Source organism: Hypanus sabinus, chromosome 16 (genome assembly GCF_030144855.1).
Source record: "Hypanus sabinus isolate sHypSab1 chromosome 16, sHypSab1.hap1, whole genome shotgun sequence".
NCBI classification, from domain to species: Eukaryota; Metazoa; Chordata; class Chondrichthyes; order Myliobatiformes; family Dasyatidae; genus Hypanus; species Hypanus sabinus.
The window spans coordinates 63,530,227-63,553,680 of record NC_082721.1 but is presented as its reverse complement, the minus strand read 5'-3'; the positions used below and the strand labels follow the sequence as shown (position 1 = coordinate 63,553,680).

Genomic DNA, 23,454 nt, shown 5'->3' with positions numbered 1-23,454 from the left:
GATGAGAAGTATTTTTTTCCACAGGGGAGTTGGAATGCTTTGCCTGAAATGGTAGTTAAGGCAGGAACCCACTCTGCAGGGTTGTGGGATTAAGCTGGTTACCTCTTTATGGGTGTGGAGAGAGATGCAAGGGCCTGTGTTACGGTTCAGCCCTAGCAGCTGCTTGACAGAGGACTCTGATCTACGAGCTGTTCCCAAGGACACAGTTGGAGCTGACATCACGTGCTGCTGGCAGATCATCAGCTTGGTAAAAGACGCCCTTTAGTCTGCCCGAAGCTTGTTGGTCTGCCAGCACATTGAGATGTCTGTGGAGGAAATCTGCCGACTGACACATTCCAGGCTGCAGGAGTATGTGCTGAGGGACAAACAGGTGCCCTCCATTGAGAGAATAACCCCTTGGGAGAACATCATACTTGACTCGAGTGATCACACTACCACTACAGGGTAGTGAATGACAGGGGAATGAGAAAGGTAGCAAGATTTTCATCGAGGGATCCAGACGACATCATCAACTGCAAGTTTGCGCATGTCTACCAAAATCCATGATTAAAGGGCTTGTTCTTAACCCTAATCACAACCATTCATTGTGTTTAAGCGGCTTGCTTTGACACAGCACCTTATCACAACTTCAAGGTGTCTTGGAAGTATTCTCAGTCAATTAATTACTTCCACTACTTTGTGGGCTGAAGCAGCTAGGAACGACTGAGTGGGCTGGACTGCTTTGAGTTCAGACGAAGGAGAGATCTTACTGAAACATAGCTCTTTGAAAGGTCTTGACAGGAGAGGTGCAAAGAAAGTTCTAGGTTGGTATTTATTGCCCATCCTGAAGAGCCACCTGAAAATGTTGTTGAGAGAAATAAACAAGCGGAGTTACACCTAAGCCAGATCGAAGAAGACAGGCAGATTTCCTTCCCGAAAGGGAATGGATGCACACTTGTAATGATACAACGGTTTTTAGGTTTAGCTTTAGAGGTACTGCAAGGTCACAGGCCCTTCACACTGCCTAATGGCACCCATGTGGCCAATTCACCTACTAACCTGCAATTTTTTGGACTGTGGGAGGAAACTGGAGATGCCACCTGATCACGGGGAGAGCGTACAAAGCCCTTGCAGACAGCAGCGGAATTGAACCCTGCAATGGCACTGCAATCATGTTGCTACCATGCTTCCCAATGATTTTGTTATTGAGTATATGTCAGTGACTTTGAGTTATTATTTAAATCTAAATTTAAAGATTTTCAGTGGGATTCAAAATCAATATCTCCGGGGTCTCTGGATGTTATTACCCACGGTCCTGCTGCCCCTTGTCTGCCTAGTTTCCTGGGTGTGTATGGTTTTTGATGCAGAGGCTCCTTCCCTGGGGTTAATAAGATGTGTTGCTATGTCAGCAGTTTATTCCTGCAGAGGAATTCCTGTCGTTATTTTCATGCTAGATGTCAACTGTAACGAGTCTTTCCATGCTGTCTGCTCCTCGTGTGATTAACAGTGTGGGGAAGGAGCTGTTGCTCACTCAGATGCCACGGAGTTTATCTTGGTGTCAGAACTGTGCTGACATCACAAATGTTGAGTCCATTTTGGATGTTGCTAACTTGAGTTTGTACAGCGCAGATACGAGAGCGAAGGACTGGGTCGGGTCTATTGCTTCACGGACACAAATAGAACCTCTGCTACTTTTATGTGGCAGAGGATGTTACTTAAGGAAACTTAAAAGGATGCCCTGTACCTTCAATGTACGATAATTTACCAACTACGCAAATGCAGTGTCCGTTTCCTATCTGCCTTAAATAACAATGCTCTGTCGCCCTGACCTTGAATTATGATAAATGGGCAATGGATGATGTGGCTACAGGAAACTCATGTTACACTGAATTTCAACTGTGGGATGAATCAGGATGAAATTAATGCACAAAGTTCAGCCACCTATGAAGCATGTAGTCTGCATCAGTCGTATTGACAGGGGAGGAGGAGTTAGAATAATCCAAGGCCTATTGACATGATTGTTAATTTTGGATTCATATTGCAATTGCGACATGTCCTTTCCTGACTGAAAAAGTCTCAAGAGTTAAAACGTAGAACATTACAGCACAGTAGTAGCGCGATCATTCAGGTTGAATATGATGTTCTCCCAAAGGGGTATTCAGGAATGGAGAGTACCTGTGCGTGACTTTGCTGATGCATAGGCAGTCACTGCATGGTCCTTGACAGATCAGGATCGATCCAGTGACTTGACATGCAAGACAATTGGAGACCCTTCTCTGCTGCAGCTGACTCCACTGATGAGGACTTGCCTGGATCACACTTTGTCTGGACCATCCCCCTTGACCTTACCGTCATGGGTGCCCTACCATAAGCTCAGGAGAGACATCATTGTTGGGATCTCTCCACTACAACAAGGTCATAGTCCTCAGATAAACTGTGGAGCACAAACAGACCCTTCAGCCCATGATGTTGTGCCATTCTTTTAACATACTCCAAAACCAATCTAGCCCTTCTCTCCTACGTAGCCCTCCATTCTATCGTCCTTGCACCCATCTTAGAGTACCTTAAACATCCCTAATGTACCTGTCTCAACCACCAACCCTGGTAGGGTTTTCCACGGACCCGAGACACTCTATGTGAAGAACTTAACCTCTGACATCCCCTATACTTCCCTCCAGTAACCTTAAAACTATGGCCCTCGTATTTGCCATTTTTGCCCTGGGTAAAAGTCCCTGGCTATGCAGTTGGAATTGGAATCGGTTTCTTAACGTCACCTCCTGACGAACAGTGAAATCTTTGTTTCACCTGCCAAAGTACATATGGCTCATACAAGGGTAAAGATACAGAGAAAGTGCAGTGCAGGGCCATGATGAAATAGATTGTGAGGTCAAGAGCCCATCTTTGATGTACAAGAACTCTACTATTGCAACAACTAGGTAGAAGCTGTCCTTGAGCCTGCTGCTCCGTGTTTTTGTACCTTTTGTTCGATGGGAGGAGGGAGAAGAGAGAGTGACCGGGATTGATTATGCTGGCATGTTTTCCGAGTCAATGAGAAGCGTAGACTGGATCAACGTGTTAAGTAAAACTATTCAAGGGTAGGAAAGCTCTCGACAACTCATGTTCTCAATATTTTTTTTGCTTTTTTTTCTTTTTTGTATTTGCACAATGCGTTGTCTTCTGCACATTGGTTGTCTTTCGATGCAGTTTTTCCTTGATTCTGATGTGCTGAATGACCACAAGGGAATGAATAGTGGCCTACAGTATATGTATTTTAATAATGAATTTACTCTGAACGTTGAACCTGTGCTCTTTTCCATTCCCTTCTATCTTTGTGCAAGTTCAGATCTCTAACACACGCCTAACAGCAGGAGATTTGACCCCGTAAGGTGCCAGAATGGGAAGGCTCAGGGAGTGGAAGGGAAGAGCTGAAATACCTAATACTACCAATTCATTTTTCTACCTTCTTTTCTTTCCCCCGCAGATAGCCATCAGTGAAAGTTACAGGGTCCGATTCTTGAAGGAGAAAACAAAGTCTTTCGTCTCGAATCCCTACGTGTCTGTGATATACAAGCAGGTCGGCTGTTTCCTCTTCGGCTGTGCAGTGAGCCAGTCCCTCACTGATCTGGCAAAGGTTGCTGTCGGCAGGTTGAGACCCAACTTCCTGTACGTCTGCAAGCCCGATTTCTCCAAAATTGACTGTACCAAAGGATACATTGAGGATTACGTCTGCAATGGGACGGCCTCGGCAGTCACAGAGGGCAGGTAAAGCACATTCTCTGCTTAGCATGTGTCTCAGATTATCCATCGAGCCAACCCCACCCACTACCGTTCTGTTTCTGTCGCCAGTTATGAAGTGGATGAGTGTTGCATCCAACAACCATCTATCTGCTGGAGAAGCAGTGTCTGCGGGAGGAAAGGAATAGTCGATGATTTTGGTTGAAACCCTGCGTCAGCTTGCAGGGTTGTACATAACTTGTACTCCAGTCCTGATGTAGGGTCTCGGCCTGAAACATTAACTGCCTACTCCCTTCCATCGATACCTCCTGACCTGCTGAGTTCCTCCAGCACTTTGTTGCTCAATCCAGCATCTTCAGGATCTCCTGTGTTTATGAATTACAACCCTGTCCTGATGTAGGTCTTCGACTCAAAACATCGATGACTCCTTTCTTTCCACAGATGCTGCTTGACCCGCTGCTTTGTTCCAGCAGATAATTTGTTGCATCTGCTGTCCCTCGTGTCACCAATGCTAGTTTCATCCTGCTGGGGTTTCCAGTGGCTCAGGCGAGCGCGGGCACTGCATACTGAGCCAAGATCCAGGCTGAGTTGGCCTTCAGTGTTCATGATGGAGTTATGTATAAAATCAGAATCAGGTTTACTATCACTGACATGTGTCATGAAATGTGTTGTTTTGTGACTGCAGTACAGTGTAATACTTAAAATATTCTATAAATTACAGTCAGAGAGCAAAAATAGGTAGTGTCCATGGATTCAATGTCCACTCAGAATTCTGATGGTGGAGGGGAAGAAGCTGTTCCTAAAGAACTGAGTGTGTACCTTTGTGCTCCTATACCAACCTCCTCGATGGTACTAATGAGAAGAGGGCATGGTGATGGGGGTTTTTCCAGATGCCATCTTTTAAAGGTGTCCTTGATGCTGGGGAGGCTGGTGTCAGTGATTTGAGCTGGCTGAGTTTACAATCCTCGGCAGCTTCTTTTCCAATCCTCTTCAGTGGCCTCTTCCAAGTTGGGAGAAACAATGTTAGTCAACCCCAAAGTTCACTGCCTGGTAGGTTGGTAGAGGCCTCGACAGCTGCAGCTCCCAGTTGAACTGTTAAACAGCACAGGCTGAAACTCTGCTGCTGGTGGCATTGTGAGTTTTCCGGCAAAGCCAGATTTTGATCACTGCTCACTGGTCACAGATAGTTCTGTTGACATTTGATTTTATCCACCCTTCCATCACATGGATGATAGAAAAGTAAATGTGGGAGGGAAGGATTAGATATTGATTTTAGAGTAGGTTAAAAGGTTGGCGCAGCATTGTGGGTCGAAGGGCTCGTACTGTGCTGTAATGCTCTCTGTTAAAGAACTTGGCGTATTGTGAGCAGTTTTGCACTCCTTATCTAAGGAAGGATTTGCTGGCATTGGAGAGGGTCCAGAGGAGGTATACGAGAATTATCTTAGGAATGAAGGAGTTAACATACGAGTGTTTGATGGCTCTGGGCCTGTACCTGCTGGAGTTTAGAAGAATGAGGTGGAGGAAATCTTATTGAAAGCTATTGAATAATGAAATTCCTAGATAGAATGGATGTGGAGAGGATGTTCTCTATAGTGGGTGAGTCTTGGACCAAAAGTACAGCCTCAGGATATAAGGATGTGCCTTTAAGACAGAAATTAGGAGGAATTTCTTCAGCCAAAGGCGGTGATTCTGTGCAATTCATTGCCACAGACAGCCATGGAGTCCAAGTCATTGAGTATATGTAAAGCAGAGGCTTATAGGTCCTTGACTAGCAAGGGCATCAAAGGTTATGAGGGGAAAGCAGGAGAATGGGGTTGAGAGGGATAACAAATCAGCCATGATGGAATGGCAGAGCAGACTTGATGGGCTGAATGGCCTAATCCTGCTTCTATGTCTTATGGAGAGTCATGACTAGCAGTGTTATACGCCAGCTTGGGAAGTGGGATTCACCTAATATTTATTTCTGACTGAAACGGACAGAGTAGTCAGAATGGTGTCATTTGTTCAGACGCACTGTCCTGACCAGGAAGTATTTTGTTCCTTGAATCTCCCTTCCAAACAGCACCTTCACAACACAAAGTGCGGTAGTTCAATAAAAGGGTTTATTGTCACTTCCTTTAGCAGCAGACATTAAAGTGGTGGCACAGCAGCATAGTGATCCTCATAAAGGTTTACAATGCGAGCGAGGCAGGTTAAATTCCCGCAGCTGTCTGTAAAGGATTTGTATGTTCTCCCCATGACTGTGTGGGTTCCCTCTGGGTGCTCGATTTCCAAAGGTGGTCGGACTAGTAGTTTAATTGTTCGTGAGTGTAATTGGGCTCCATTGACTCATCAGACCTGTTACTGTGCTATGTAAAGATATCAAAAGTAAAAAGAGATGTGGGTTGCAGTAATTACCAGTGAATTCAGATCCTATAACTTAAAAGGAACAGGACATTCTATGATCAAACAGGTTTGATTGTAAAAATCTCCATTGCATGCTTTCACTGTTGGGCACTATTCTGCAGGGGGTTGTCCAGGACATAATGTATGTCAGCATCAATTGAACTTCAGAATTACTTTAGAGTAATTTTCTGTCTGGCAAAGAGCTCTTTTAACCTGAGTGACTCACTTTGGATGTTGTGTTTTCACTTTCAGGAAGTCGTTTTACTCTGGCCACGCCTCCTTTGCCATGTACACCCTTCTCTACCTGGCGGTGAGTGTTCAATTCAGCAAATTCCATTGACCTTTGCAGCACCTGAACATGTTGCAACCTGTGTCATCGCCAGCACTGTGTGTCACTCTGTGAGAGAAAGCAGCACATCATTTCAAATATCTCCAACTTCAGAAACCTGGGGTGAAGTGGAGGGTGGAGGAGCGTGTTTATTAGGGCTGGAATCGTTGTACTAGCATGGGCCTGGAACCTGTGAAACAGACGACACAACTTCAAGGAATTAAGATTGGGCAGGAGATTAGTTTCTCTGTATATTCCCTGTGATTGAAGGAATGTCAGAAGGATGAATGATGAAGTCAGAAGGAATGTATGAAGGATGACAGAAGTAGGTTTTTTTTTACACAAGAGTGGTGGGTGTGTGGAACACACTGCCAGAGGTGATGGTAGAGGCAGATACTGAGAGACATTTAGAGAGACTTTTAGATGGGCACATAGATGATAGAAAAATGGAGGGCTGTGAGGGAAGAAAGGGTTCGATTGATCTTTGAGTAACACACAAAATGCTGGAGGAACTCAGGAATAAAGAGTCAATGTTTCAGACCAAGGCTCTTCATCAGAACCAAGCTGGACCTGGCCCATAAAAACATTGACTCTTTATTCCTCTCCATAGACACTGCCTGACCTACTGAGTTCCTCCAGCATTTTATGTGTGTTACTCTAGATTCCTAGCATCTGCAGAATCTCTTGTTGTTTAGACTGATCTTAGAGTAGATTAAAAGGTCAGCACAACATTGTGGGCTGAAGGGCCTATACTGCTCTATATTCTATCAAATGTAACCGGTAAGTAACCGGACTTCTTATTGGTAGAAAGGTTCCAGTATCATGACTGAAGTCCACTAAGTTCTCCCCCATCTGTTTTGGCTCCTTGCATATATTATCACTCTGATCTTCCAGAGGACCAATTTTGTCCCTTGCTATCCTTCTGCTCTTGATATGTCTGGAGAAGCCCCTACGATTTTCCTTCACCTTGACTGCTAGAGCAACCTCAGCCATCCTAATCTCCTTCTAAGTGTTCTCCTGCATTTCTTGTACGTTTAAATACCTCATTCCTGCCTGCCTGCTGTGCACCTCTTTCATTTTCTCAACCAGGGCCTTCATATTGCTCGAAGACCAAGGTTTCAAAGGTACATTTAATGTCAGAGAAATGTATACAATATACATCCTGAAATGCTTTTTCTTTGCAACCATCCTGGTTCCCTGGTTTTCCTACCCTGGCTGGTCCCCTCAGAGTGCAACATCTCACACTTGTCTGCATTAAATTCCATCTGTCATTTTTAACTCATTTTTCCAGCTGGTACAGATCCCTAATTTATTTATTGAGATACAGCAATGAATAGGCCTTTCAAGCTGTGCCAGCCAACGACCTCCGATTTTAACCCCAGCCTAATCGTGGGGCAATTTACAATGACCAATTAACCTCCCAACCGGTACATCTTTGGACTGTGGGAGGAAGTCAGAGTACTTAGAGGAAACCCACGCAGTCGTGGGGAGAACGTACAGACTCATTACAGACAGTGTCGGAAACTGAACCCTGGTCGCTGATACTGTAAAGTGTTGTGCTAACCACGCCACCCTCAGCCCCTGTCTGTCCACATACTTGTACATCCGGTCCCTTAGAATACCTTCCAGTAACTTTCCTGCCACTGATGTCAGGCTCATCAGCCTGGCTTATTCTTAGAGCCTTTCTTAAACAACGGAACAACATTAGCTACACTCCAGTCCTCCGGCAACGTCGCCCGTGGCTAAGGATATTTTAAATATCACTGCTGGGCCCCTGTAATTTCTCCACTCACCTCCCACGGGATCCAGAGGAACACTTTGTCAGGCCTAGGGGATTTATCCACCCTAATTTGTCTCAAGACAGCAAGCACCTCCTCCTCTTTAATCTATATAGGCTCCATGACCTCATTGCTGCTTTGCCTCAATTCTATAGACACTGTAAGTAAATACGGATGCAAAAAATCCATTTAAGATCTTTCCCCATCTGTTTCTCAAAAACAAAGATTCCCAAAACGTGTTGCCCTTGCCAGGAACGTAAAAGCTCTGTATGCTTCTAAATCTCACCATTGAAGGCCTCCCACTTACCAAGATGCCTTTGCCAGAAAACAAACTGTCCCAAGCCACACTTGCCAGATCCTTTCTGATATTATCAAAATTGGCTTTCTCCTATTTAGAATCTCAACCCGAGAATCAAACCTATTCTTTTCCATAATTACCTTGAAACTAGCAGCATTACGATCACAAGGTGCCAAGTGTTTAAACCTCTGTCACCTATCTAATCTCATTCCCTAACAGGAGATCTAATATCAGACTCGCTGTAGTTGGAACTTGTATGGGCTGACTTTCCTGAACACTTTTTGACAAACTCTTTCTCATCCAGCCAGCCCTTTTACAGTACAGGAGACCCAGTCAATATTTGGAAAGTTAAAATTGCCTGCTATCACAACCTTATGTTTCTTACAACAGTCTACCACCTGTATACAAATTGGCTCCTCTAAATGCTGTAGTCTGTTGGGTGGTCTATAATATAATCCTGTTAACGTGGTCGTAACTTTCCTCACTAGACGAATTCTCCTGTGTGCCCTGTCTGACTAGACAAGCTCCCCAGTCTGTCCTGGATGCACTATTGCGAGTGTCTTGACGAGCTGCATCTCCATCTGATATGAGAGCAGCCACACATCGGACCGGAAGTCCCTACGAAGGACTGTGAGAACAGCTGAGAGGATCCTAGAGAGTCTCCTTAACGCCCCTCAGGGGCATTTATCAGGAGTGCTGCATACACAGGGCCCTTAAGGATCTCACCCATCTATCCAGTGTCCTCTTGGACTTTCTACCGTCAAGCAGGAGGCTGTGATGCAACGAAACAAGAATGAGCTTGTTGGGAAACCTTTCCTTCCCTCAAGCGATTAGGCTTCCGAACTCCCTGTCACCTCACATTTAAAGTGTCACCAGTTAAGCTGTTCTAGACCTTATAGTATGTTACGTAGGACTAGATGTTAAATGTCTCTATATAGTAGTTGTATTATAAGTATGTTATGTAGGACTAGATGTTAATATCCCCTATTTGCACTCCTGCGACATGCTCCCTGGACTCTGTGGGGTAGCCAAGTGAGTGGTGGCATCTTCTGGGTTATCAAGTGGGCGTCCTCTTTCCTCAGCGTTTCGCTGATAGGCCCATGACACCTCCAGAGGGTTCAGCAGTGAATCCCGGCGTCCCAGGTACAATATTTAATTCAGACACTTTATATATGTGAAATTCATATTTAGATTTTATCCTTACTTTCCTAAGTTATTTTGTGTTATATGAGTGTGTGTTATGGGTCCTACTGTGCTTTACACCCTGGTCTGGAGAAGCGTTGTCTCCCTTGACAGTATGCATGTATATAGTTAAACGACACTAAACTTGACTTGTCATAATTCCACGCACTGATCCATTCCCTGAGCCCGCTCGCCTTTCCTAGAGTACTCCTCGCATTAAAATATGGACATAAGTCCCACCATGCTCAACCTGACTTTGAATGTAGGCTAAACAACATCTTTCTCCAGCACCACTCCACTATTGGTTCTGGGGCTCTGCTTGCTATCTCCCCCAACTCTAGTTTAACCCCCCCCCCCCCATGCAGCACTAGCCAACCTTACTGCTAGGAAATTAGTCCCCCTCCAGTTCAGCTACATTCAGCCCTTTTGTACAGGCCCCACCTTGCCTGAAGAGACAAGATCTGCATCGTACCTCCTAATAGATGAAATATTCCAATGGCATACACTGAGGGCATGCAGTCAGAAATATGATGACGCCTGCAGTGATTTGATGCAAAGCACACATTTCAGTGTTTCAATGTACATGTCAGAAGTAAATCTCATCTGTAGTCTTTGAATGAGAGGGAAACCCTGCAGGCATTCATTGTGAGTTGAGCTCACTGGCCTGGGAGCTGGAGAGAGAGAGGCCTGAATTTTTGCGGATGGTGCTCACTGCAACCCTCCTCAGTGCTGGGGGTGAGTGCTCAGAGTGAAAATCCAGAGAGTTGTTTTGACGGAAACATGTCCCCTCCCACTCCGATGCTGTAAACATCCAAGTATAAATAGGAAAGGACTGTTGCAGCTCTGCCAAGGCAAAGAGAGGTTTAGTCTTTATTTTATCAGGAGGTTCAAGCTTCAACATGCATTTATTTAATGGCCCTTAACAAAATGAGCTCTGCCTCATCTTGCAGTCAACGTTTAAGGAGCTAATCCCTTGTGAGCGATTAAGTAGAAATAAAGTGTGAATTATGCTTGAGGGCAGTGCCCAATCCAACTGAATATAGCTGATAATTAGCAAGGGCACTGAGCTCACGGGGAGGGTTAACAGCTCCGTAGTTTACAGCAGTCTCAACAGCAGTGTGTTTTATCTCCAGAAGAGACTGTCACTAGATCTGATTTTGATTAACTTCATTCCACTTAGGTTTGGCGCTCTCCCTACTCCCACACACACTCAGTTTCACAAGTGATGTCATGCTGAAATATTAGCCTTTTCTCCCATGTCCTCCTGCAGCCTTTCATTAATTCCAGTCAATCGAGTTTGCATTTTCCAGGAAAGAATTGACTGGAAATTCCATGTTGCATGCAGCTTCTGTCCCTCATAAACATCATTCCTTTGTTAGCCGGTATATCCAGCCTCCTGTTACTAGAGGAACCCAAGGTGCAGAAGTTCACATCATGAATACAGAGCAAAGGAGCGAGGTGCTGGAGGACCTCAGCCTCTCTGGAGACACTTAGAGTTGGAATCCAGTTTATCAGCACTGACCGATGTCATGAGCTTAGTTTTGCAGCAACAGTACAATGCACTGCATAAAATTTACTGTAAATTGTAATGCGAAAATTATATATTCAGTGGATTCTTTTTAACTGGGCCATTGGTTAATTGGGACCGCCACTTATTTGGACAACTGTTAAAGAATTAAAAGAAATCGAGAATATAGCTGGGATTCACTTAATTTATTTGGGACACTATGCTGCTTAATTGGGACAGGAGACTATTGCCAAACAGTTTCTAACTAACGGCAGTTGCGTGCGCTTGTGTGGCTGTTAGACATTACACTGTGTGTAGAGCGAAGTTTTTATTAGCATCAGTTACGCGAGTTTGTGTTCAAAAAGCAGTGGTTTTTGTCACTGACAGTTGGTGCAAAATAAACAGTAATACAATTCAGAACTGTTTTGCTCACCGTGGTTTCAAGCTTTCAGGCTTGGAAATGCCAGAAATGGCCAGGAGTGAAAGTGAAATTATTTTACTACTTCAGCAAGTTAGGAACTACGAAGAATTTGAATATATTGACAATCATCTTGACTGTTACCTTTGGTCCCCACCAGACACTCAGCTCCAAGTAGCTGTTTACATCTAACAGTGGTCACATCCCTGTACACTGCTTTGACAGGCGAGCTAAACCAGGTGAGGGTAGTCGGTGGGGCTGATAACCCGGTGAGACAGGGACATGGCTGTCCTAGCATGTGAAGCCAGCTGCAGTGGGCTGAGCAGATGATATCTACAGTGAGATCCAGCAGCCAGGAGGAGGCCCTGCAACACTGAGAAGAGCGAAGGGCATGACGAGGCACAGAAGACATCATGGTCAGCCTCTGCAGCCAAGGATGACCCCAGTTGTGACGACCATTTGTACTACTGGACCTGGACTTCTGAGGTTGGCAGAGTAACTGCCCCAGTGCTGTGGCTCTCCCACTTTAAAAACTCCACACGGGTTTCCTGTCATCGTCAGATACGATGGGCAACCTCCAGTAATAATGGCAGTTTTCTCATTTGTTCTGTATTTCATTTAAATACATAATCTATTCTTCAGTTAAATGGTAGTTTATCTTTTTTATATGTTTCAATCTATTTCCATGAAGCTTCAGCTAACTGCAGCAGTCACACAATCGGGCCAAAATGTACTGATCCTGATATATCCCAATTAATTAAATGCACTGTATTTTTTTAGAAAATTAAGTTGTTCAAACAGAGAGCAAAAATAATGGGGTGGTGTTCATGGGTTCATTGTCCATTTAGAAATCTGATGGCAGAGGGGAAGAAGCTGTTCCTAAAACATTGAATGTGTGTCTTCAGGCTCTTGTACCTCCTCTCTGATGGTAGTAATGAAGAGAGGGTATAACCTAGGAGATGGGTGACCTTCGTGATGAATGCCACCTTTTTGAGACATTGCCCTATGAAGATGTCTATGATGGCGGGGGTGCATTGGTCTCTCTGTACCAGACAATGATGAAACCAATTTGAATACCCGCTGTGGTACATCTGTAGAAATTTGCTCAGAGTCTTTAGTGACATACCAAATCTCCTCAAACTCCTAATGAAACATGTGCCTTCTTCATAATAGTTGGGCCCAGGATAGATCTTCTGAGATGTTGACTCCCAGGAACTTGACACTGCTCACGCTTTGCACTGCTGACCCTTCACTGAGGACTGGTGTATGTATCCTTGACTTCTCCTTCCTGAAGTCCACAATCAGTTCCTTAGCCTTTCTGATACTGAGTGTAAGGTTGTCATTGCAAAACTACTCTTTGGGCTGAGACCCTGCATTAGTCCAAGCTGTTGAAAGGTCGATCATCCCAACAGATGTTACTCTGAGTTTCTCCAGTTGGTTTTTGCTCCAGATTCCGGTATCTGCCGTCACTTGTGTCTCCCTGTCGTAAATTCAGTTCAGGAAGGCCTAAAGTCACATTGTGTCCACACCAGGTCAACGGTGAGGAACAATGATCAACTTTATTCATTGTATATATTTACATGAATTAGAAATCTGCTGTGGTGTGTTGGTGTGACATACAACTAAAAACATCAATAGTCAACATTAAAATAATGTGCGAACTGCAGATATGGAGTAAAATATGCATAAATAAATTCATGCCAGTATGTATCAGCCTGTATTTACAATGTGAACAGCATTATTTAAAAAAGGGGGCTTCAAGTGTTTACAGTGCTGAGTAGTGACATGTAATAGAGAGGGGTGGGTGGTGGGGCGGTTAACAAGAGTGGTTGATCAAATTGACTGCCTGGGGAAAGAAGATGGCATGAATTTTTTGGTGTTCCCAAGGGAGTTACAGCCACCCATTCTGCTTTGATGACAGTTTTCACTCCTCTCAGTCACTTTAGTCACCACATGGCTCTTAGCAGCATCTCCATGTCATCTTGGTTATCTGCACGTGCTAGCTGCTATGTGTGTGCAAACAACCCACAATCTTCTTTCAATAAGAATCAGCAATGTCACAATACTTCTCTCTGTGTCTCCATCTCTGAAGACAGGCTATCCACTGACATCTTTTACAAACCTACTGACTCTTGCAGCTATCTTTGCTGTACATCTTACCACCCTATCACTAGTAAAATGTTATCCCTTTCTCTCAGCTCTTCTGCCTCTATGTCATCTGTTTTCAGGGTGAGGCTTTCCATCCTGGAACATCTGAGGTGTCCTCTTTTTTCAACAATTGGGATTTTCCTTCCTCCACCCTCAAATCTGCCTTCACCCATATCTCCTCCACTTCTCACACCTGCCTTTAACCTGTCCTCCTGCCATTCCGACAGGGATGGTCCCCTTTGTTGTTACCTACCATCCCACAAACCTCAGTATCCACCAAGTCATTCTCCATCACTTCCACTGTCTCCAATGGGTTCTGTCCTTCAACCACCATAAGAATCGATCTCTGTGTGACTCCTTTACCCGCTCATCCCTCCCCACTGATTTCCCTCCTGGCACTTACCCTCGCCAGCATGATATATGTGCACCTGCCCTGCTCCTTCGCCCTCATCGCCATTCAGGACCGAAACACTCCTTCCAGGTGAGGCAACACTTCACCTGTAAATTTGTCAAGGTATTCTGTTGTATCCAGCGTACTCAGTGTGGGGCCCCCTCTACATCGATGAAACCTGATGCAATTAGGGGGTCAGCTTTGTTCTGTATGCCACAAGAGGCAGAATCACCTGCTGGGCTATCCATTTCAATTTGACTTCCCATTCCTATACTGTCCATGGCCTCCTCTGCTGTCACACTGAGGTCAAACTCTGAATGGAGGAGAGGAGCAACACCACTTATTCTATTTGGGTAGCTTCAGCATCAATTTTGGCAGCTTCCTGCTCCCCTTTCTCTACTTTCTCATTCCCCATTCTGACTCCCCGCTTACCATCACTTTGCCCACATGCCCATCGCCTCCCTCTAGTGCCCCTCCTCCCCTTTCTTCCATGCTCCACTGTCCTCTCCTATCTGATTCCTTCCTCTTCAGCCCTTTACCTTTTCCACCTATCCTTTCCCTACTTCTCACATCATTTACACCCCAAGCTTCACCCTCCCATTCACCTTTGCCCTCCCCACCCCCACCTTCTTATTCTGACTTCTGTCCCCTTCCATTCCTGACGAAGGATTCTGGCCCAAACCGTCAATTGTTTGTTCCTCTGCTTAGATGCTACCTGACCTGCTGAGTTCCTCAAGCATTTTGTGTGTGTTACTGAGTATAAAAGATGCCGAGGCATCAGCTTAGTTGATGGGGAGTTTATTCTCCTGGCGTCAGTTAAATCATAAAATATAGGAGCAGATTTAGGCCCCTTGACCCATCAAGTCCATTCTGCCATTCAATCATGGTTGTCTCTCTCTCTCTCCCCCCCTCTCCCCCCTCTCCCCCCTCTCCCCCCTCTCTCCCCCTCTCTCCCCCTCTCTCCCCCTCTCTCCCCCCTCTCCCCCCTCTCCCCCCCTCCCCCTCTCTCCCCCTCTCTCCCCCTCTCTCCCCCTCTCTCCCCCTCTCTCCCCCTCTCTCCCCCTCTCCCCCCTCTCTCCCCCCTCTCCCCCTCTCTCCCCCTCTCTCCCCCTCTCTCCCCCCTCTCTCCCCCCTCTCTCCCCCCTCTCTCCCCCCTCTCTCCCCCCTCTCTCCCCCCTCTCTCCCCCCTCTCTCCACTCCTTCCCCCACTCTCTCTCTCCTCCCCCCACTCACTCTCTCTCCTCACCCCCACTCACACTCTCTCTCTCTCTCTCCTCCCCCATAACCCTTAAGTCCCTTACAAATAAAGAATCTGGCAGTCTCTGCCTTAAGCACGCCCAGTGATTTGGACTCCACAGCCTCCTATGGCAATGAGTTCCCCAGATTCACCACCTTCTGACTGAAGAAATTCCTCTGCTCTTAGAGAGAGGTCCTTTAATTCTGGGGTTATGCCCTCAGACCCTAGACTCTCCTACTAATGAAAGCATCCTCTCCATGTTCCCCCTATCGAGGTATATTGGTATTACATCTCATTGCTGTGACCTTGATGAGATGCAAATTAGTTTGGTAAATTTGTTTATTATTATCACATGTACCAAGTAATTTTTTAAAAACCTAAAGAATTGGTTGTTGACTTCAGGAAGGGAGGTGGTATACATGCTCCTGTCTTCATCAACGGTGTTGAGATCGCGAGCTTCAAGTTCCTCGGTGTATAGATCCCCAGTAGCTTGTCTTGGTCCAGCCACGTTGATGTCATGGCAAAGAAAGCTTACTACCTCAGGGGGCTAAAGAAATCTGGCATGTCCCCATCAACCACAGCCAATTGTTTTGATGCACCATAGAAAGCATTCTGTCTGGATGCATAATGGACTGGTATGGCATCTGCTCAGCACACGACCGCAAGAAACTACAGAGGGTTGTGGATATGGCTCAGTACATCACCGGAACCAGCTTTCCCTCTGTGGAGTCTGTCTGTATTTCTCGCTGCCTCAGTAAAGCAGCCAGCATAATCAAAGACCACACCCACCCCAGACGTTCTCTCTTCTCCCCTCTCCCTTCGGGCAGAAGATACAAAAACCTGAAAGCACATACCACCAGGCTCCAGGATACATGTCCTGCCTGCTGGCATATCACTGAGGTAGTACAAAGGAAAACCATAACAGAACGCAGACTGTAGTGTCACAGGGAAAGTGTAGTGCAGGCAGACAACAAGGCCAACATTCCAAATGTTTGTGAGGTGAGTTAACATCTATGTTACCAGAACATTGCTGTTCCCTTGAGTCACAGTGGTGACTGTACAGTTAAAAGTATGAATTACATCTAGAGAACGTGGAAAAATTAGCAATTCTGACTGAGACGTTAAATCCATTTGAAGGCTGGGAATCGGCATTCGGAAAAGCTTGAATTTGAATTTGGATTTTGGCTGCGTCTTCCTGTGGAAACTTGGAATTTCCTGAAAGGAAGTTGAGTGTAGAACAATCACAGAGGGAGGTAGGGGGTGTCTCAGACTTTACTTTCCACATACAGCGTTATGAAAAAATACTCCATGACTTAAATCCACCATGAATTTCCATCAAGTTGGAATAAATTCTGGGTCTTTGTAATCAACAATCTTCCCTCCTGCATGTTTGGAAACCTTGAGACATCCTTCCCTGGATGAAACCCCATGGTCCCTAGCAGCCTTCTCTCACTGTTTTAGTTCATCCTGGTCTCAGTGACATGAGGAATTGTCATACGGCATTGAACTCACAAATAGATCCCAGGGCGTTTTCCTGCACTCAGCCCGGTGTGCCTCACAAAGGGAGGTTGTCAGTGGGAAACCTGATGTAATTAGACAAGCAGGAAGACAGTGGATTGTGGCTTGTTGAACTTTGCCACGGTGCAGAGACACACCCATCTGAGGGCTTGGCAGAAAATAGTGTTGGAGAGGAAACTGTCGAAGTTTTGTCTTTTTTTTTAAACAGGGCCGAGTTCCCCTTTAAATAGAGCGGCATTTCCCCTTACCGCCCTTTCCAGGCTGCCTCTTTTCTCGCACTTGAGCCCCCCCAGACGCTGCTAAAAATGCAACAGACGCGACGGTGGAGCCGGCGTGACAGGACCTCTGAGGTTCAGGGTCTGCTCGCTGCCGAACACGTACCGTGCTCCCGCGCCAGCGCCAGACTTCCTGCGGAGCTGGACCCCAGGAGGCCTCTGGCCAGATGCTGAACACACTGCCATAGTTGGAAGGGATGAACTGGAGGAAGAGGAGGGGGTCAAGGAGGGAAAGGGACTCTCTCTCTCTCCACCACTAGTATCCAATTCCCATTCCCGTACTTTCCCAGTCTGTAGCAACTGAAACATTCAGTCTACACACTCTGCTGTATCTGTGGAAGTTCTACAATTCTCCTTTTAAAAATAAATATCTAAAACACTTGAGGCATGCTATGTTGACACTGTAACATGTGGCCACACTTGTGGACTGCCCCCAGCTCATCCTTGGGTGCTGAAGGTTTCTTTCTTTTTTTAAAATTTTTTTATTGAATTTTTAAATGGTTACAAAAGGGAAAAAAATCATCAAACCTTCCCCCCTCCCTTTAACCCCTCCCCCTAACATACCCCTGTAGAAACAGAAAAAAAAGAAGAAAAAAGAAAGAAAGAAAGAGTGCCTGGATATCAGAAGATCCCCACATGCTCCACTGAGTTGGTAATAGCTTTAGTATATATATTTATTTCTTTCCCCAAATAACCAGTAATTTTATCTTTAGAGCACCTATATATTTAATCCTATCTTTTGTAAATAAGGGGGCCAAATTTTCAGAAATATTTCATATTTATCTCTTAAATTATAAGTAATTTTTTCAAGTGGAATGCAGCTGAAAGTTTCATTCTTCCAACGATCTATACTTAAGTATGAATCCGATTTCCAAGTAACTGCAATAGCCTTTTTGGCTACTGCCAATACAATTTTTATGAATTCGTTCTGATATTTATTCAGTTTGGATTTCGGTTTTATCCCTTCAATATCCCTTCAATGCCTAGTAAAAATAACGTTGGATTATGTGGAAGTTGTGTTCCAATAATTTGTTCCAATAAAACTCTTAAATTTGTCCAAAAAGGTTGAATTTTAAAACAAGTAGAGTGTAAAAAAGTACTAATTTCTTGATTACATTGGAAACATTGATCAGATAAATTTGGGTTTAATTTATTTATTTTTTGTGGTGTAATATATAATTGATGTAAAAAATTATATTGCACTAATCTTAACCGGACATTTGTTGTATTTGTCATACTGTCAAGACATAGTCTTGACCAACTTATTTCTTCAATTTTAATATTCAGATCACTTTCTCATTTCTGTCTTGACTTATGAATTCCTTGTTTAATTGCCTGTTTTTGAATCAAACTATACATACAAGAAATAAATTTTTTAATTTTTCCTTTTTGAATTAAAGTTTCTATTTCATTAGGTTTCAGCAATAACAGTGTTTGACCCAATTTATCTCTGAAATAAGCCTTAATTGGAAATAACAAAAATGAGTGTTGTTTGATATTTTGTATTTATTCTTTAATTGATCAAATGACATTAATATACCTCCTTCAAAACAATCTCCTATATATCTAATCCCTTTTTGAAACCAATTGTGTAAAAGTTGGTTATCTACTGTAAAAGGAATAAGTGTATTTTGAATTAAAGGTCTCTTTGCTAATAAAGATTTCTTTATCTCAACGTCAACAGTTATCTTATCCCATAAATCAATCAAATGTTTTAATATAGGAGATTCTTTCTTTTCCCGTATCCATTTAGATTCCCACTTATGTATAAAATCTTCTGGTATATTTTCTCCTATTTTATCTAATTCTATTCTAATCCATGCCGGTTTATCTTCATCAAAAAAAGATGCAATAAATCTAAGTTGATTTGCTTTATAATAATTCTTAAAGTTTGGAAGTTGTAACCCTCCTAGGTCAAATTTCCATGTCAACTTTTCCAGCGATATTCTTGACATCTTACCTTTCCAAAGGAACTTCCTCACACATTTATTTAACTCTTGAAAAAACTTCTGCGGTAATTGTATTGGTAGTGTTTGGAATAGATATTGTAATCTAGGGAGTATATTCACTTTTACAGCATTTACTCTGCCTACTAATGTTATTGGTAATGTAATCCATTTATCCAAGTCCCATTCCCGTACTTTCCCAGTCTGTAGCAACTGAAACATTCAGTCTACACACTCTGCTGTATCTGTGGAAGCTCTGCAATTCTCCTTTTAAAAATAAATATCTAAAACACTTGAGGCATGCTATGTTGACACGGTAACATGTGACAACACTTGTGGACTGCCCCCAGCTCATCCTTGGGTGCTGAAGGTTTCTAACTCAAACAGCACTATTCACTGTTTGCTTCCACGTGCACGTGATAAATAAGTGAATCTGAATCTGGAAAGTGAAACTCAGCCTGGTATGTGGAGGCTCCAGTGCACAACTCTGCCCACTATCGAGAACATCTTCGAAAGCTGAGTCCTCAGGAGGACCCCTACCATCGGAGACCCACGCTCAATGATTCAGCAACAGCTTTTCCTTTCTGCCATCAGATTTCTGAACAGTCCATGAAGGCTACCTCATTATTGCTAATTTTCACACTATTTATTGATTTTGTAATTTATAGTAATTTTGTGTCTTTGCACCGTACTCCTGCCACAAAACAACTTATTTTACGTCATAGTCCGTGGTATAAACCTGATTCAGATTTCAAGTCAGTGATGATGAAAAATTCCCTATGTTTCCCGGCAGATGCGGCCTGCTCTGCTGAGTGTTTTCATTTTCTATTTTTGTGTCACTTTCAGTAGATTTTTTTTAAAACATAGAGCATAGTGCAGTGCAGGCCCATCAGTGCACAACATTTTGCCAAATTTGCAACCTGCTCTATGATCTAACCCTTCCCTCCTACGTAGCACTCATTTTTTCTATCATCCATGTGCCTACCTAAGAGTTTCTTAAATGCCCCTAATATGTCTCCCCACTACCACCACCCGGGCACTCCTTCCACTCTCGTTGTAGAGAACTTGCGTCTGACATCACCACTTTTGTTTCGCTTTTCAATTATCTTTGCCTTTTTAATCTGTTTTTGTGTGACATCTTGTCAAAGGTCTCATTCGATCGAATAGCAGAACAGTTTCATACTTGTTCCATATTTGGTAGTATAACAAGTAAGTACGATGAGGGGAGTGAGATTACAGAGGAGGAAATTGTCGGAAATATGCCCATTAAGTCTGTACCAATCGGCAACCACCCATTGACATCAATCTACATTAATTCCACATCTCCTTTGATTCCCTCAGATTCTAAAGGCAATAGATGAATTAACCTGCTAACCCACATATCTTTGGATGTGGGAGGAAGCAGAGCACCCAGGGAAGCCCATTTGGTCAAAGGAAGAACGTTCAAACTCTGCACAGCATCAGGGTTCGGGATTGAATCTGTTTCTCTGACAGTGAGTCAGACGCTGTTCTAGTTCTGTGGCAAAATGTAGTGGAACAGGACAGTGTTTCTCTTCTGTACTGAACATATTTGTGTACATTTTGTTCTGTGCTCTGTGGCCACTTTTTAGAATCAGGAGAGGAACCCAGTGTGGTCTTCTGCTGCTATAGTCCATCCACTTCACAAGGATTGATGTGTTGTGCATTTGGAGATGATCTTCTGCACACCGTGCACGGTTACTTGAGTTACTGTCACCTTCCTGTCGGCTTGAACCAGTCTGGCCATTCTCCTCTGACCTCTCTCATTAACGAGGCATTTTCACCCACAGAGCTGCCACTCACCAGGCATTTTTCTGTTTCTCGCACCTTCATCTGTAAACTCTAGAGACTGTTGTGTGTGAACATCCCAGCAGATCAGCAGTTTCTGGGATACTACCTGGCACTAACAGTTATTCCACAGTTAAAGTCACCTAGTTCACATTTCTTCCCCATTCTGATGTTTGGTCTGAACAACAACTGAACCTCTTGACCATGTCTACATGCTTTTATGCATGAGCTGCTGCCACATGATTGATGAGATAATTGCATTAATGAGCACAGGTTTACCTAATAAAGGGGCTACTAAGTATACATCTGGACTTCTAAGATTCTTTTTATATTACTTTTTAATATTTTTTTATATAATTGCTGAATATCTTTTTTTTGCATGTCATGCCTACACACCACAGCAAATTCCTAATACATATAAATGTTTTTAGTGAATAAAGTTGTTCGTTGATGCTTGATGAATGGAGAGGGGCACCACTGATAATCAATGGGAGCCCCATCCTGTCTCGGAGATAGAAAGGCAACGGTTCCTTTCCTTGTGTGGATTTAACTGGGCAGCATGGTAGTATCGTAGTCAGCATAATGCTATCACAAAGTCAGCTACTGTCTGTGAAGAGTTTATACGTGAGTTTCTTCCAGGTGCTCCGGTTTCCTCCTGTATCCCAAAGGTGAGCCTGTATAAACACAAGAGGTTCTGCAGATGCTGGGAATCCAGAGTAACACACACAAAATGCTGAAGGAACTCTGCAGATCTTGTTTGGGAATACAGAGTCAACATATCAGATTGAGACCCTTAATTAGTTCATCCTTGTTTTGTTGCTGAACCTTAACATTGATATTCACTCTTACAAACATGAGGTTTTGAAACTTGAAGAGCTAAATGACCTAAACATATATTGCTCAACATTTAAAAGTAGGGCAAGCACCATAATTTGTAAGTTAAAATACTTCTAGTACTGGTTGTCTATGCCGCTACATTTCCCTTGTCTCTGACTCTGTCTCCTCACATGTGAACATTTAGGTCAAAAGTGAAGAATGTTTTAAGGAATGTAAACCCTGAGATGCACACTGTGGAGGATGTGTTTTGCAGAGTAAATATATCAGAATCAGAATCAGGTTTATTTTCACTGGCACGTAACGTGAAATTTGTTAACTTAGTAGCAGCAGTTCAATGCAATACATAATCTAGCAGAGAAAAAATAATAACAGTAAATAAAATAAAAATAATAATAAATAAACAAGTAAATCAATTACAGTATACATATATTGAATAGATTTTTTAAAAATGTGCAAAAACAGAAATGCTATATATAAAAGAAAAAGTGAAGCAGTGTCCAAAGATTCAATGCCCATTTAGGAATCGGTTGGCAGAGGGGGAGAAGCTGTTCCTGAATCTCTGAGTGTGTGCCTTCAGGCTTCTGCACCTCCTACCTGATGGTAACAGTGAGAAAAGGGTATGCCCTGGGTGCCGGAGGTCTTTAATAATGAACGCTGTCTTTCTGAGACTCCGCTCCCTCAAGATGTCCTGGGTACTTTATAGGCTAGTGCCCAAGATGGAGCTGACTAGATTTACAGCCTTCTGCAGCTTCTTTCGGTCCTGGGCAGTAACCCTCCCATACCAGACATTGATTCAGCCTGTCAGAATGCTCTCCATGGTACAACTATAGAAGTTTTTGAGTGTATTTATTGACATGCCAAATCTCTTCAAATTCCTAATAAAGTATAACCGCTGTCTTGCCTTCTTTATAACTACTTCGATATGTTGGGACCAGGTTAGATCCTCAGAGATCCTGACACCCAGGAACTTGAAGCTGCTCGCTCTCTCCACTTCTGATCCCTCTATGAGGATTGGTATGTGTTCCTTCATCATACCCTTCCTGAAGTTCACAATCAGCTCTTTCGTCTTTCTTAAGTTGAGTGCCAGGTTGTTGCTGCAGCACCACTCCACTAGTTGGCATATTTCACTCCTGTACGCCCTCTTGTCACTATCTGAGTTTCTACCAACAATGGTTGTATCGTCAGCAAATTTATAGATGGTATTTGAGCAATGCCTAGCCACACAGTCATGTGTATACAGAGAGTAGAGCAGTGGGCTAAGCACACTCCCCTGAGATGCACCAGTGTTGATCGCCAGTGAGGAGGATATGTTATCACCGATCCACACAGATTGTGGTCTTCCGGTTAGGAAGTCGAGGATTCAATTGCAGAGGGAGGTACAGAGGTCCAGGTTCTGCAACTTTTTAATCAGGATTGTGGGAATGATGGTATCAAATGCTGAACTGTAGTTGATGAACAACATCCTGACATAGGTGTTTGTGTTGTCCAGGTGGTCTAAAGCTGTGTGGAGAGCCATTGAGATTGTGTCTGCCATTGACCTATTGTGGCGATAGGCAAATTGCAATGGGTCCAGGTCCTTGCTGAGGCAGGTGTTCAGTGTAGTCAAGATTAACCTGTCAAAGCATTTCATCATTGCCGATGTGAGTGCTGCAAGGCATTCACATCAATATAAGTGCTAAACAATGA

The 23,454-nt window shown here is 43.8% G+C and overlaps 1 protein-coding gene across 2 annotated transcripts in view; it reads left to right on the top strand.

The window, feature by feature from the left end:
- Positions 1–23,454, top strand: part of LOC132406374 (phospholipid phosphatase 3-like) — a 98,302-nt gene that overhangs the window by 56,288 nt on the left and 18,560 nt on the right. For both annotated transcript variants that reach the window (XM_059991962.1, XM_059991960.1), the window contains 2 exons: positions 3,461–3,741; positions 6,352–6,409. In XM_059991962.1, the coding sequence (XP_059847945.1) occupies positions 3,461–3,741; positions 6,352–6,409 (339 nt within the window). The remainder of the gene's footprint in view (positions 1–3,460; positions 3,742–6,351; positions 6,410–23,454) is intronic.